At 44.0% G+C, this 15,093-nt stretch overlaps 1 protein-coding gene across 5 annotated transcripts in view; it reads left to right on the top strand.

Moving 5' to 3' along the window:
- Positions 1-14,319, top strand: part of ADPGK (ADP dependent glucokinase) — a 38,934-nt gene extending 24,615 nt beyond the window's left edge. For 3 of the 5 annotated variants that reach the window (XM_036271214.1, XM_036271221.1, XM_036271230.1), the window contains 3 exons: positions 4,701-4,897; positions 5,537-5,635; positions 13,379-14,319. In XM_036271214.1, coding sequence (XP_036127107.1) covers positions 4,701-4,897; positions 5,537-5,635; positions 13,379-13,933 — 851 coding nt within the window. In that variant the 3' untranslated portion in view covers positions 13,934-14,319. The remainder of the gene's footprint in view (positions 1-4,700; positions 4,898-5,536; positions 5,636-13,378) is intronic. The other 2 variants (XM_036271206.1, XM_036271198.1) reach the window with 2 other exon arrangements.
- The last annotated feature ends 774 nt before the right edge of the window (positions 14,320-15,093 follow it).

The following is a 15,093-nucleotide window of genomic DNA, read 5'->3' as shown; positions in this document are numbered from 1 at the left end:
TGCTTCCAAGTCAGACAGTTAAGAGAACTTCACCTACTAGAGTAATTAACTGTAATGTAAAATATGAAATATAATGCTTCTTGAAAATTATACCTTTCTCCAAATATAAAAAAGGATTTGTTTCTTGTTTCTGGTTCTCTTTTGGGTATTAACTAGAATCAGGAAGTTAGGAAGGTGAGGGTCTGAAAATTAGGGATTGAATGTTGGGGTAGGCAGTTCACATTTAATGATACACAAGTTTTGAGTTTCTCTCAGTTTTAGTTTCCCCAAATGGGAAATCAGAGTGACGGTTCCTATTGCCTAAAGGTTGTGGTAAGAATGAAGTGTGTATAAGCACTGAACTGCTCAAATGGAAGGCATGAACAAGACTGGTGACTGAAAGGGTCTAGAGTAGCTAAAGTCGTGCCTTCGATGTGCTGCTGATGCTGCTGCCAGTTCCATGTTCTTCTCACTTCCATTTGTTTGCATTTGCGTCATGGACTTGGGACCTTTCTGGTTCCTGGTTTCTATCATTTTCCCTGGAGATAACAGTAGAGAGACTGATTTCCTCACAAAGACTGCTGTTGTATTTGACAGATGTGCCTTGTATGTAGTTCAGAGAATGGCACAGCTTATCTTGACAGGAGATTGTCTCTATCCTTCAGTTTGTAAGCTTCACACTTCAGTTTTTTTCCCCTCAGCCATATTTTTTAGACAAAGCAATGACCTTTTATGTGAAGTTACTTTGTTGTTGTTGTTGTTAATCCTGAGAATATTTTTTCTATTGATTCTTAGAGTGAAAGGGAGGGAGAGAGTGGTAGAAAGAGAGAGAGAGAGAGAGAGAGAGAGAGAAACAAACACTGGTGTAAGAGACAAATCAATTGGTTGCCTCCCATATGCGCCCCAACCAAGGCCAGGGATCAAACCTGCAACCTAGGTATTACCTTTGACCAGCAACCATCCAGTGTGTGGGCCAACACTCTAACCACTGAGCCACAGTAGCCAGGGCTGAAGTTAAACATTTTTATCAGCCCCTGGAGGAAACCTAGTCTGGTAGCAGTAGCTGTTAGGTCAGCTCTCTCTTTTTTTTTTTTTTTTGATATTTTTTTCAGATAGAGTGGGAGGGAGAGAGAGAGGGGGAGAAACATCGACGTGAAAGGGACACATCGAGTGGCTGCCACCCGCACAACCGACCAGGGCCGGGGATAAACTGCAACCGAGGTACATGTCCTTAGCAGGAACCGATTTCGGGTCTCTCTGGACTGCAGGCCAACACTCTAACCACTGAGCCAAACCGGCCAGGGCAGGGTCAGCTCTCTTAACAGAAGTTCATCCCCTGCTTCTCTCTAACCTGGATGAATAAATTCCCAGAGAGAGTTGTCAATGTTTTTTCCTCCTCTTCTGCCAGACTTCTTCAGAGAAGCTTATTTTCAGGCTTTGGGCTGGGGATCCAGTGAGTCATTACATAGGTTTTGCTGACTTAGTGGCTGAAGAGCAGGGCGATAAATTGAGAGAAAGAATGACTAAATAAATTCAAGGCTTTTTGAGAAAAGATGGGCATTAACCTGTAGTTAGGGCTCACCCCGAGTTTCAGTCACCTTGCTTCCCAGGCCACTTATCAGTCCCGAGTCCTGGAGAACAGCCAGTGGAAGAGCTTCACATCCCTCCTGTCTTCACCTTGTGGGAGCCCATTTATTTTTGCCTCTCTCACTTTTTTCCTACAGGAATTGATTTATTTTTGATGCTGTGTGGCTTTTTTTTCCTAGGTTAACTTAGGCAGTGCTTCTTAGCAGCTTCACTTTTTAAGGGCCAGTTCCAGGTCTTGCCCTACAGAGAATATTAATGTCCTGTATTTTCCCCTCGTACAGAGTCTCATTAGTTGGGAAAACATTGGACTTGGAGTTCATACCCATACTTTTTGTTGTTGTGGGCATTAGAGTCATCAGTCTGTTCTCTTATTTATGTATCTTGCTGTTCATTCCTGTGGCTGTGTGCCAGGTACAGTGTGAGGCAGTAGGAGTATGATGATAGAAGACACGGCTCTGCCCTCTGCTCACGATCCACTGCAGGACACAAGGACACAGACTCCTGAACAAATGGTTGCAAAGTCAAGTGCCTAGACCTATAACTGGGTGCAGCAGTGGCCCAGGGAAGGAAGTCATTAGGTCTTCTTGGGGGTGACAGAGTTAGAAAAGGCTTCATGAAAGCTCATTCTTGTGTCTGATCTTTAAATGAAGCAGAGATAGAATACTACTCTCAGCTCTGTAGACCGTCACTGGGTATTTTGTTTGAACACTGGCCAGGAGCTAAGAATGGAATATTATTTTAACAAATATAATCATTGCACTGGAGGTGAGTAAATAGGTACTCTCTTTTTTTCCTGCTTTCATAGATTTTTATGTAAATGACCCACATATAAAATGCTTTTCAGAAGAATGGATTCAAGAAAGCTAAACTCACTCTGGCCAGTTTGCTCAGTGGTTAGAGCATCATCCCACAGACCAGAGAGGCCTGGGTTCGGTTCCTGCTAAGGGCACGTACCTCGGTTGCAGTTTGTCCCTGGCCCTGGTTGGGGTGGCAGCCACTTGATGTGTCTCTCATGTCGATGTTTCTCTCTCTCTCTCTCTCTCTCTCTCTCTCTCTCTCTCTCTCTCCCTCTGTCCCTCCCACTCTATCTGAAAATAAATGCAAAAAAAAATTAAAAATTAAAAAAAAAAGAAAAAGCTAAACTCACCCTGGCCAGTGTGGTTCAGTTGGTTGAGCATTGTCCTGTGCACCAAAAGGTTGCCGGTTCAGTTCGCAGTCAGGGCACATGCCCAGGTCTAGGACTCGATTCCCAGTCAGTCAGGATGCAGGTGGGAGGCAGCGATGGATGCTTGTCTCTCACATAGATGTTTCTCTTTCTCCCTCTTCCCTTCCTCTCTCTCTAATCAGTTTTTTTAAAGCTGAACTGAAAGCAAAGTAATTTGCTCTAGAGTAAGCATGTGCACATGCACTCCCCACGGAGAGGCCGGGCTTCCGTTTGGAGAGGCCCATTGTAGAAAGGATGAAGGAGATTGCTAACTGTAGTTGGCAGATCACCTGGAATATGAAGAAACCCTCTGCTGTGGGTTGTCTGTCTTGGGAGAAAACTTTCTGAAGGACTATCCAGTAAATGTAATAGAAACCAAGTTTTCAACTAGGTTTCGGTGTATGGACTTCCATTTTATAAATGAGACAGATCTTTCATGTGGAGGGAAAGCCATGTAAACCTGGATTATAGTAAGTCTTTGCTCCAGAGTGTCCATGCTGGTGGTGACGGGCTTCTCCTCCTTCCCACCCCCGACTCTGAGGGTGGCCTCATTTAATAATTGCCCTAAGTAGTTGCAGAGCCTAGGCGGCCTGTAGGCTGACTTAGTTTCAAGATTTTCTGCCAAGCCTTTATGGACAGAAAGGTGAGCTCTGTGATAAAGCCTCTGATTGTGAAGCTTCACCAAGTGAGCTCAGAGACCTCTTTCTCCTCCCCTGCTTTAAGACTCACAGCAACAGCACTCCTCTGAAGTATTTGGCAGCTGTGGGATCTTAATCTGTGGTTTTCCAGCTAAGTGCACATCAGGATCTCCAGCTGTGGGGCCTCACCACCTGCATATCTAAAGTTAGGCTCCCCGGGGAATTCTGATGCATGGCTAGTGCTGAGAGCCACTTCTATAGATGAGCACAGATTCCAAACTCCTCCCCTGCCAGGAGACCCACCCAAGGATGGATCTCCCTTCCTGTGCTGGGATCAGATTAGTAGGTGCTGAGTGGGCACTCCGTGCCAGGGGCCATGACAAATGCTGTGGGAACCAGACACACATTGTGTTACCTTTAAAGAGTTGACAATCTATTCAAGGAGATGTGGCACAAGTGTGAAACGTTAAATAATGACATAGGGTTGATTATTAGCTAAAAGTAGTAGAAGAGATAACTCAAAGAGAAATGATTATCACTGACCATGGAAAGAAAAATCTCTGTGGAATCTTAAAGTACCAAAAGTGTACCTCAGGCTGGAGTAGTCAGCAACCATTCAGGAAGTGGCACTTGAACTTGGTCTTGAGTAGTCGTTATTCCATAACAGCTCACTCAGAGGATGTTAGAGCAACCATATGCTCTTACCTTCTGGACCAAGTGCCTGGAACCACTGGTGGGCGGCAGGGAGGAGGGAGTACAGTTAGCTTGACCCTTGGAATTTCAGCCTTCTTAGATCCCACCTGAGTGAAAGGTGCTCAGTGCACGAGATGGAGAGAGAAAGGCAGCATTGCTGTGTGCATGGACATGCATGGTGTGCATTGTATGCTGGTATTTGGAAGTCATGCTACTGCTCTGTAACTGAGAAAGGACACAGGCATCCTGTGTTTGAAAAGCTCAACAGAGAGCAGAGCTTTCCTGGGACTCGGGGGGAGCTAATTGCTAGCCCTTTGACAAAGGCGACTAGTACTCATACTGTGTTTCTGTATTTTTGTTGGTTTGGGGTTTGAGTTTTGGTTCTTTTCATTACTGACAACTGTCTTACTGGATGTGACGCCATGCTTACCTTAGGCCGTTGTAGCAAGGGTCCACTCAGCCAGAAGCCAGCTGCCCAGAGCAAAGGCTCAGGAGGGGAGAAGGGGGGCCTGCAAGCCCCCCACACACACCTCCTCTCTACATCTAGGAGATTTAAAGCCTCTTCCTTTCTTCCCATTGTATTAAATGGGCTTTTCTAGGGGAGAAGTGGGGCCAATTAAAAGCTCCCCATGCCAACCGATTCATCTTCTCCCACGACCTCTCCAACGGGGCCATGAATATGCTGGAGGTGTTTGTGTCTAGCCTAGAGGAGTTTCAGCCAGACCTGGTGGTGCTCTCTGGATTGCACATGATGGAGGGACAAAGCAAGGAGCAACAGAGGAAGAGACTCTTGGAGGTAATAGCACTGTTAAAGAATTTCACAGATCTCAGCTAGTGTGTTTTTCAGAATCCCGCCTCTTTTGGCCTCTGCAGCTTATGCTGCTTTGTATTCAGTCCTGGCCTTCCCAGGACATATGGCAGCTGGCTCCAAACTGGCCTCTTGCTCTAGGGAGGCACCTCACAGTCTTTTTTCAGACACAGGCAGCAGCTTGAATAGGACAGGTCAGAACATCTTCCTGCCTGAGCCTCTGTATCCTGTGCTAAACTGATTGTGGCTGAAAGCTGCCGTGTTTATAGTTTATGTCCTTTGTGTTATCTGTGTCATCTCACTTCCCATCAGCTATTGCTGCAGATTCATACAGCAGTTGAAGCCAACAGTTTAGGTCCCCAGGAGTAGGCTGACTACATGAACATACATACAGGGGCGGTCCTTTGTGCTGAGTCTGTAACCCAGCAGTGCCTCTCTGCAGAGCCTAGGTGTCCCCGTTGGGAAAAGCATTCCTGATCCACAGCGGCCATGGAAACCTACATGGCTTGGAGCTGTCATGAGGATGCAAAGAAGACAGTGACAGTACACATTGCCTCTCAGGACCTGATTTTTTCTTCCCTTTGCCCGACTTCTATATCTAATGGCAATGTTGTCCTCTTTTTTCAGGTTGTGACCTCCATTTCTGACATCCCTGTTGGTATTCCAGTTCACCTAGAGCTGGCCAGTATGACCAATAGGGAGCTCATGAGCAGCATTGTGCATCAGGTAACCATGTGGGTGGCACGTGGGGCCCTCTTTGGCCCTAACTCTCATGGGGCATTGCAGAGATGTGCCTCTGTCCAGCAGGACCAGCTGTTTGGGCTCAGGGGCCAGCTCACTGGGGTGTGGCTGTCATATCACTCAAACCTAGGTCCTTGGAGATCTAAATAAGAAACCAGGGCTGTTCTGGAATAGGATCTCCTTCTAGGTTAGAAATAAGGTGGTGTATCTTAGGGTTCATGGGCTGTTTCTCCTTCTGGAATGGGGAAGTTGGGAGTGAATAGTCTGCAGTAGAACTCAATAGGGAGAAATGAAAGCCCAGCTCAGCTGCTCTCAGCTAAACGTCAAGAAGCTCAGAAAGGAAAGTGGTGGAGCTTTACTCCCTCACCACCAGGCATCACGTGTTCAGCTCCCGCCTTGGGACAGCAGCAGGGAGTAGATGAATTTGAGAGGGTATGTTTAAGAATGCAGACTTGAGGAACCTGAGTTGGAATGCAGGCTTTGCCACTCACTAGCTTTATGACCTTAGACAAGTTAGTTAACCTTTCATTTTATTAATATTTAACCTTTTTCATGGGTAAGATATTCATAAGGTTCAAAACCAAAAAAATATTAAAAGCTATACAATGAAGTCACCCTCCCTCTTTCCTACCACCTGTACCCAGTGTCAGTAATCTCATTAGTTTCATCTGTATTACTGTGTACATACATATGTAAATATGGGAATATGTCCTTATTTTTTTCATCCCCTTTTATCCGAAAAGATAGTATACTGAATACACTGTTCTGCACTTTGTTCTTCTCCACTACATGGATTTTTTTTTTGTTTGTTATTTATGAGTTTATTTGAGCCAATCTGATGGCATATGCTAGGGAGCAAGATCTCAGATGCTCCTCACTGAGTGGGTTTTGGAGATGTTTTTCTGTCATAACTTGGAGAACATCCTCAGTCTTTTCACAGCCATGTGGATAAAAGGAATGTATGTGCACCTTGGTTTATTAAACCTGAATCTTCTCAGTGGGCATTTGGTGTATTACATTTTACTATTCCATATAGTGCTGCAAACAATAACTTTGTACATGATTTTATTTTGCCCATGAATAAGTACGTAAATACAGTAAATTCTCAGAAGTGAAATTGGCTGGATTGGGGCACAAAAGGCATTTGTCAGTGTGATATTGCCAAATCACCCTCCATGAAAATTATACCAATTTACTACCAATAGAATTCTTTACAAGTGCTTATTATTTCCTCATATCCTTGTGACCAGAATATGATTAAATACATGCATTGTTACCAATCTGACAGGCGAAAAATTATACTTCACAATAGTTTTTAAAATAAACTTTTCTTTTTTTTTTTCAAACTATAAGAGAAAGTTTATTTAGAAAGTCACAGAGGTAGAGGTGAGACTTAGAAGAGATAGGATCAGGAAACAAGTTACAGAGGCAAAAGCTAAACTTTACTTTTTTATTGACACTATTACAGATGTCCCCCATTTCCCCCATCCTTTGCCCCTCTCCACTCAGCCACTCCCCCAGACTTTATGTTTTAGGGCAGTTTTAGTTGCACAGCGAAATGAGCAGAATGTAGAGTTCCCGTATACCTCCTACGCAAACCCACCCACAGTCTCCCTGACTGTCCACACATACTGTACCACAGTGTGATACTTGGTACAGTTGGTAAACCTACACTGACATGTCATTACCACTCAATGTAATGTAATGGTTTACATTAGGGTTCACTCTTGGTGTTCTTCAGTACAGTTTTTATTTACATTTCTCTTTTTGAGGTTATCTCTTCACTTTTTTTGGGGGGGGGCCATAATAATTTATTTATTTTTTATCCTCACCCGAGGATTTTTGTTTGTTTGTTTGTTTGTTTGTATTTATCTTCAGATAGAGCAGAGGGAGAGAAGGAGGAAAAGAGAGAGAGAGAGAAACATCGATGTGAGAGAGACACATTGGCTGGCTGCCACTCACAAGACCCCAACCAGGGCCGGGGACAAAAAAACCAAGGTACATGCCCTTAGCGGGAACTGAACCTGGAACTCTCTGGTCCGCAGGCCAACATTCCAATCGCTGAGCCAAACCGGCCAGGGCTCACTTTTTAAAAAGTAAGTCATTTTTTGCCCTGGCCGGTTTGGCTCAATGGGTTCGATTCCAGTCAAGGGCACGTACCTCGGTTGCGGTTTGTCCCTGGCCTTGGGGTCGTGCGGGAGGCAACCAGTTGATGTGTCTCTCTCACATCGATGTTTCTCTCTCTCTTTCCCCACCTCCCTCCCACTCTATCTAAAGATAAATGGAAAAATATCGGGTGAGGATTTAAAAAAAAATAGTAACCATTTTTATTTCATTTTCTGTGACTGTCTACTTAACCTCTCCTCAGCCCCCTTATCTATAAAATGGAAGCAATCCCTCCCTTCCTCCTTCCCTCGAGGGTTACAGTGAGAATTGAGTGGAATAAAGCCATTAGCTCTGTTACTGGAATAGAATGTGCAGTAAATGGAATTGTTATTACATTAACAAAGGTACAGGCCATTGATTTTTAAATAAATATAAATACATACACATATCCCCCTACCCATACCTACATGCCTGCATACATATAGGGGCTTATCCCTCTTGCACTAACATTAATCTTATATGTACTTCTCTGGCTGTAAGGATGAAAATGCTAAGAAAGATAGATAGTGAGGTGGACATAGTGGTTCCCTTTAGGTTAGAAAACAGGCTCAACAGAGAGTTCTGGTCAAGATGGTGGTGGAGGTAAACATGGTACTTAGAACCTCCCACAACCACAACAAAATTATAGAATAACTATCACTCAGAACACCTGAAATCCAGCTAAATCAAAATCCTATAACTAAGGATATAAAAAAGAAGCCACACTGAGGCTAGTAGGAGGGGCAGAGGCTCAGAATGGGCTGGTCCCACACCCATGTATGGAAGTTAATCATTGTAAGGGGTCCCAGCCCCACATCAGAACCCCCAGCCCAGGGTTCCAGTGCTGGGAATAGAAGTCTCTATAACTTCTGGCTGTAAAGACCAGCAGAGATTATGACTGAGTGAGTTGGGAGGGCTTCTAGAGTCCCATGTCTTCTTAAAGGGCCCATGAACGCACACACTTAACTTGGACTCACTCACTCTGAGCTCCAGTGCTGGGGTAGCAGTTTGAATTGCACCAGGGACATGAAAGGAGGAACTGAATTGTCCAGCAAGGGCTAGAGGAGCAGCTTCCTTTCAGACAGAAGTACTGGCAGTGGCCACTGTTCCAAGGTTGGCAGGCTGGTGCCATATCTGAGTCTCCATCAACCTGGCTAACACTCCTAGCCCAGCCCTGGTGATTCCTGAGACCCTACCCCTCCCAATTTTTGGATCTACCCAAGCATTTTCCAGTAGTTTTCCATACAAACAGCCCCTTGGCTCATGCTTCAGACTTTCCTAAAGTCTATCAAACAAGCAGGATTTGGTCTGTGCATACCCCGTAACTTTTGCTAAGTGGCCCCAGACCTGGCACTAGTAGCTGCCAGCCTCAGCATCCTGGCCTCTCCTGAGCACCTCCAAGCCCAGCACAAGTAGCAGCCATCTGCAGATTGCTCTGTAGCCCATGCCAGGTGGTCCCAGGCAGTGGCTGACCTTGTACCTCCCAGGAGGCCCCAGAGCCAGTGTACCTGGTGGACAGTTTCAGACCACACTGCATTACAACCCACCTCCACGAATGACAGACTTAAGGGGCGGACTCAGCAGGCACCAAAACTCCAGTGAAGTGAGTCCTGCTCCATGGGGTCAGCCCCTGTACAGCAGCTCCTCTATTGTAATTGCAGCTGGTTCTTGCAGCCAGTCAGCCTAGGGATAAATCCCTCCCAAAGATGTGACAACAGCACTCAGCTCAGCTACAAAAGGAGAGTGCACACAGCTCACATGGGACACACCTAGAGCACCCAGCTCAGTGACCAGAGAGCCTGCACCACGAGGCCCTACAGGACATCTACTGCACAAGGCCACCCTTCCAAATCAGGGAGTCAGCAGTTCTACCTAATACAGTCGTCCCTCGTTTATCATGATTAATCTGTTCCAGACTCTAGCTGTTGCACCTGACATTGAAGGATCCCTGGGGTGCTCGAATACATAGGCCTACAGTCCATACATACAATAATTTTAATTGTAATTACAATACAGGGGTGTATAATTGACTCAGACAATCGAGCGCGCACTGTATCATTTTCACTGTCTCGTCTCAATCAACTTTTTAATGAATATATTTGACAAAACTGTGATTGAGTGAAGCCATGCAAGTTGAAGTGCAGAGTTGTGAGGGACAACTGTACATAGAAACAAACACAGGGAAACAGCCAAAATGAGGAGACAAAGAAACAGGTCCCAAATGAAAGAACGGGAGAAATCTCCAGAAAAAGAACCAAATGAAATGGAGGCAAGCAATCTACCAGATACAGAGTTCAAAACAATTATAAGGATGCTCAAGGAACTTACTGAGAACTTCAACAGCATAAAAAAGAACACGGAAACCATAAAAAAGAACCAGTCAGAAATGAAGGCTAAGCCAACTGAAATTAATAATTTACAGGAAATCAACAGTAGAGTAGGTGAAGCAGAGACATCAAGTCAGCAACTTGGGGTATATGGAAGCAGAAAACACCCAATCAGAACAGCAAAAAGAAATTTTTTTTTTTTAATCCTCACCCGAGGACATTTTTCCATTTTTTGTTCAGGCAGTGGAAGGGAGAGAAACATTGACATGAAAGTGACACATCGAATGGTTGCCACCCGCACAACCCAACCAGGGCCGAGGACAAACAGCAACCGAGGTACGTGCCCCTAGCAGGAACCGAAAAGAAAAATATTTTAAATGAGGATAGTGTCCTAGCCACATGGCTCAGTTGGTTAGTGTCCCATACACCAAAAGGTTGCAGTTTCAATTCCCAGTCAGGGCACATACCTGGGTTGAGGGTTTGGTCCTCGGTCAGAGCGCATACAGAATGAATAGATGTCCTCCCCCCCTGAAAATTAATAGAAACATATCCTTAGATGAGGATAAAGAAAAAATGAGGATAGTTTAGGGCCTCTGGGACAATATCAAACGTTCCAACATTTATATCGTAAGGGTACCAGAAGGGGAATAAAGAGCAAGAGACTGAAAACCTATTTGAAGAAATAATGATGGAAAACTTTCCTTCCTACTTGGTGAAGGAAATAGACATTCAAGCCCAAAAAGCACAGAGTCCCAAACAAGGTGAACCCAAAGAGGTCCACACCAAGATATATCATAATTAAAATGCCATAATTAAAAGGATAAAAGAGAATTTTAAAAGCAGCAAGGGAAAAGTAGTTATCTACAAGGGAACTAACATAAGACTCAGCTGATTTCTCAACAGACATTTTCCAGGGCAGAAGGAATTGGCATGAAATAATTCAGAGGGGTGAAAAGCAAGGCCCAACAACCAAGACTACTTTACCCAGCAAAGCTCTCATTTAGAATCAAAGGACAGATAGAGAGTTTCCCAGACAAGAAGGAAAAAAAGTTTATCACCACACCAGAATTACAAGAAATGTTAAAGGGTCTTTAAGAAGAAGAAAAAAAATCGAAAGTATGAATAAGAGGGCAATAAATCATCTATCAATTACCTTATATGCAAGTGGGTTAAATGCTCCAATCAAAAGATATGGTGCCCTGGCCGGGTTGCTCAGTTGGTTGGAGTGTTGTCCCATATACCAAAAGGTTTCAGGTTCAATCCCTGGTAAGGGTACATAAGGGAGGCAATCTTTCCATGTTTCTCTCTCACATCAGTGTTTCTCTCCTGCTCTCTCTAGTAAAAAATCCTCTGGAACTATTTTGTTGGTTGCCAGATGGGAAGGGGGTTGTGGGAATGGGTGGAAAAGGGGAAGGGATCAAGAAGTACAAATTGGTTGCTAGACCGACGAACCTCAAAGGGAAGGGGGTTGGGGATTGGGAAGAAATAAACCAAAGAACTTATATGCATAACCAATGGACACAGACAACAGTGTGGGGAAAGGCAGGAGGGGGACGGGAGTGGGGAGGAGGGGGTCAATGGGGGGAAAATGAACATCTGTAATACATTCAACAATAAAATATTTTAAAAAGTAATAAAAAATAAAAAATCCCCTGGTGAGGATTTAAAAAAAACAAAATAGACATAAGAGACTCACTTCAGATCAAAAGACACACACAGACTGGAAGTGAAGGGATAGAAAAAAACAGCTGGGGCAGCAATACTTATGCCAGACAAAACAGACTTTAAAACAAAGGAAACGAGACAAACAAGGACCCAGCAACTCCACCTCTGGATATTTATGCAAAGAAACACAAAACACTAAATAAAAAAGACATATACATCCATGTTTGTTACATTATTTACAATAATCAATATGTGGAAGCAACCTAAGTGTCCATCAACAGGTGAATGGATAAAGAATAAGTGGTGCGTTGCCCTGGCCAGTTTGGCTCAGCAGTTAGAACGTCGGCCCATGGACTAAAGAGCCGTGGGTTCGATTCCGGTCAAGGGTACATGCCTTGGTTGCGGTTTGTCCCCAGCCCTGGTTGGGGTTGTGCAGGAGGCAACCAGTTGATGCATCTCTCTCTTGTCGCTGTCTTCCCCCTCCCCATTCCCACTCTGTCTGAAGATAAATGGAAAAATATCCTCAAGTGAGGATTAAAAAAAAAGAAAGAAAGCAGTGCATATATACAATGGAATATGACTCAGCCATAAGAATGAAATCTTGCCATCTGAAACAACATAAATGGACCTAGAGGGTATTAGGCTAAGTGAAATAAGTCAGAGAAAGACAAATGCTGGATGATTTAACTTATATGTGGAATCCAAATAAACAAAATAAATAACAACAGAAACATACTAGATACAGAGAACATTTTAACAGCCAGATGGGAAAGGGGTTGGAGGGATGGATGAAAAGCTGAAGGGATTTATAAGTACAAATTGGTAGTTACAGAATAGTCACAGGGATGTAGGGTACAGCATAGGAAGTATAGTCAATAATATTCTAACTATGCACGGTGTCAGATGGGTATGACAATTATCAGGTAAGTTATATAATGTCTAATCATGGGGTTGTATACCTGAAACTAATGTAATATTGTATATCAACTGTAATTTAGAAAGAATTTAAAAACAAAACAAAATAGGCTCAATGTTTCCTGTGGTGCCCTTTTTCGATGTTATTACTAAATAAAGTCTTCCTCACCCACAACTGCCTAAAAAGCTTAGCTCTAACATGAAACTGTTCTTGCTCCTTGGTACTGAGCACACAGTTTCATTGTGACCCTGACTGTGTTGCTGGGGCTTTCTCCATTTTACTGATATGATGCCTGCTGACATTAAGGAACTGAGAGTCATGTCCCATCAATGGTAAGAGGGTCTGCTAAATATGCAAAGCTAGGCACCATAGAAAGAAATACAAAATAATGTACACCTCTGCCCTTTGTCTTGTAGTGGCATATAAGAAAAGACTGGTTCTAAGACTGTTACTGCAACCTCCAAGTTTATCTCGAGTGATAAAGGTGGAGATAGAGGTGTGATGGTAAAAACAGGAACCTGTGATGTGTCATTTCCCCGCCACAGACTTCAGGGGCAGGAAGTCTTGTAAGGAAGATGTTATCCATCCTGCCTTCCTTCCCTGACTTTAGTCATTGGCTATGTCCTAAGATACCTTTCTGTTGTGAATCAGAGACTGTCATTTTGTTTCTGTTAGCAGGTCTTTCACACAGTGACTTCCCTTGGGCTGAATGAACAGGAGCTGTTATTTCTCAGCCAGTCAGCAGCTGGACCTCACTCTTCTCTCTCTTCTTGGAATGGTGTTCCTGATGTGGGCATGGTCAGTGACATCCTATTTTGGATCTTGAAGGAACATGGGAAGAGTAAAAGCAAAGCCTCAGACCTCACCAGGATCCATTTCCACACGCTGGTCTACCACATCCTGGCAACTGTGGATGGACACTGGGCGAATCAGCTGGCAGCTGTGGCTGCAGGAGCTCGTGTGGCTGGGACACAGGCCTGTGCAACAGAAACCATAGACACCAGCCAAGTGTCTCTGAGGGCACCGCACGAGTTCCTGACTTCCCGTTCGGAGGCAGGCTCCAGGATCATATTCAACCCTGATGAGCCAGTGGTAGAATGGCACCGGGAGGGGGTGTCCTTCCACTTCACACCTGTATTAGTGTGTAAAGATCCTATTCGAACTGTGGGCCTTGGAGATGCCATTTCAGCTGAAGGCCTCTTCTATTCAGAAGTACATTCTCACTATTAGGAAGGTTGTTGTGGATAATTTTTCTGAAGAGGGAGAACTAGCCAATTTAAGAATTACAGGAATTAATTGGTTTGGAAAATAGGATTGAGGTGTCAAAACAGTTTCTAGATTTAATTCAAAGACAGCCAACGAGACAACAGCAGATCAGATACATTCCAGCCTATTGACAATTATGCAAAAACATTTCAGGTTTTAATCAAAATTTATCTACTACTGAGACTGGATTTTTATTTTTTATGTTGTGTGTTATAGGGGTAAAGACCCGAATCCCAAATCCCAGTTTACACAGCATTGTCAAGTATTTCAGGCCAGACTTCTTCACTCTGGAGTGCATGCCTGCTGGAAAAAACACCTCCCTCCTGCCCCCTTCAGAAGTGCATGCTCAGTGCTCGTGGGCAAGGTCATGATTTCCATTCAGTGTTACAATGAAAATACTTAATGAGCATACTTTCTCAGTCTTCTCTCAAATTTAAGGCAGCCCCAAGTAAGGACAAATTCACCTCTCCTATGCTTTAGTCACAGTGAGGCAGGAGCCCTATGGGGCCTTCGTGGGAATCAGCCCTTCTGCACTGGTTTAGAAGCCTGGCTGACCTGCAGGGTGGTGGGTGGCCATGCAAGCTGAAGGGCTGTGCCTTCCTGTCCTGGCTTCTTAGATTATAGGCCAGCTGGTCAGAGACTACCATGCTGGGCCTAACCTTGTTGCCTAGCTCTGGACATACTTTGTCCAGTAGAAAACATCTTTGTTCGTTCCAGTCCTTGAAGGAATTTGCTGTTACAACTGGAATATGCTTGTGTGTGTGTAACTGATCATGTGTATTTCTATTAAAGAGTTTGACCTCATAAGAGCCCCAGGATTATGAAGAAATTTGTCACGTTATGAATTTATTTTTTTATAAATCAAGGAGACATCTGTGTGCTTTTAAATATATTAAAAACAATTACATTGCAGAATCCTAAGTTTATTTGCAGTTGATTTTGTTTCCACCGTCACTATGGAGCCAGATACAGTAGAAATCATTCCAACCTTGACTTGTGATTTGTTACTCTGGTCTTGAGGTGTTTGATTGTCTTGTCTTCCCCATCATTGACTGGGCAGTCCCTCACACTGAGCCTCAGCTTTAAGTCTGTCCTCTGTGTTTTAAAGTGGCAGAAGATACTAG

The sequence above is a fragment of the Molossus molossus genome, unplaced genomic scaffold (assembly GCF_014108415.1).
Source record: "Molossus molossus isolate mMolMol1 unplaced genomic scaffold, mMolMol1.p scaffold_m16_p_1, whole genome shotgun sequence".
Classification (NCBI taxonomy): Eukaryota; Metazoa; Chordata; class Mammalia; order Chiroptera; family Molossidae; genus Molossus; species Molossus molossus.
This window is presented reverse-complemented; position numbering and strand designations above follow the sequence as displayed.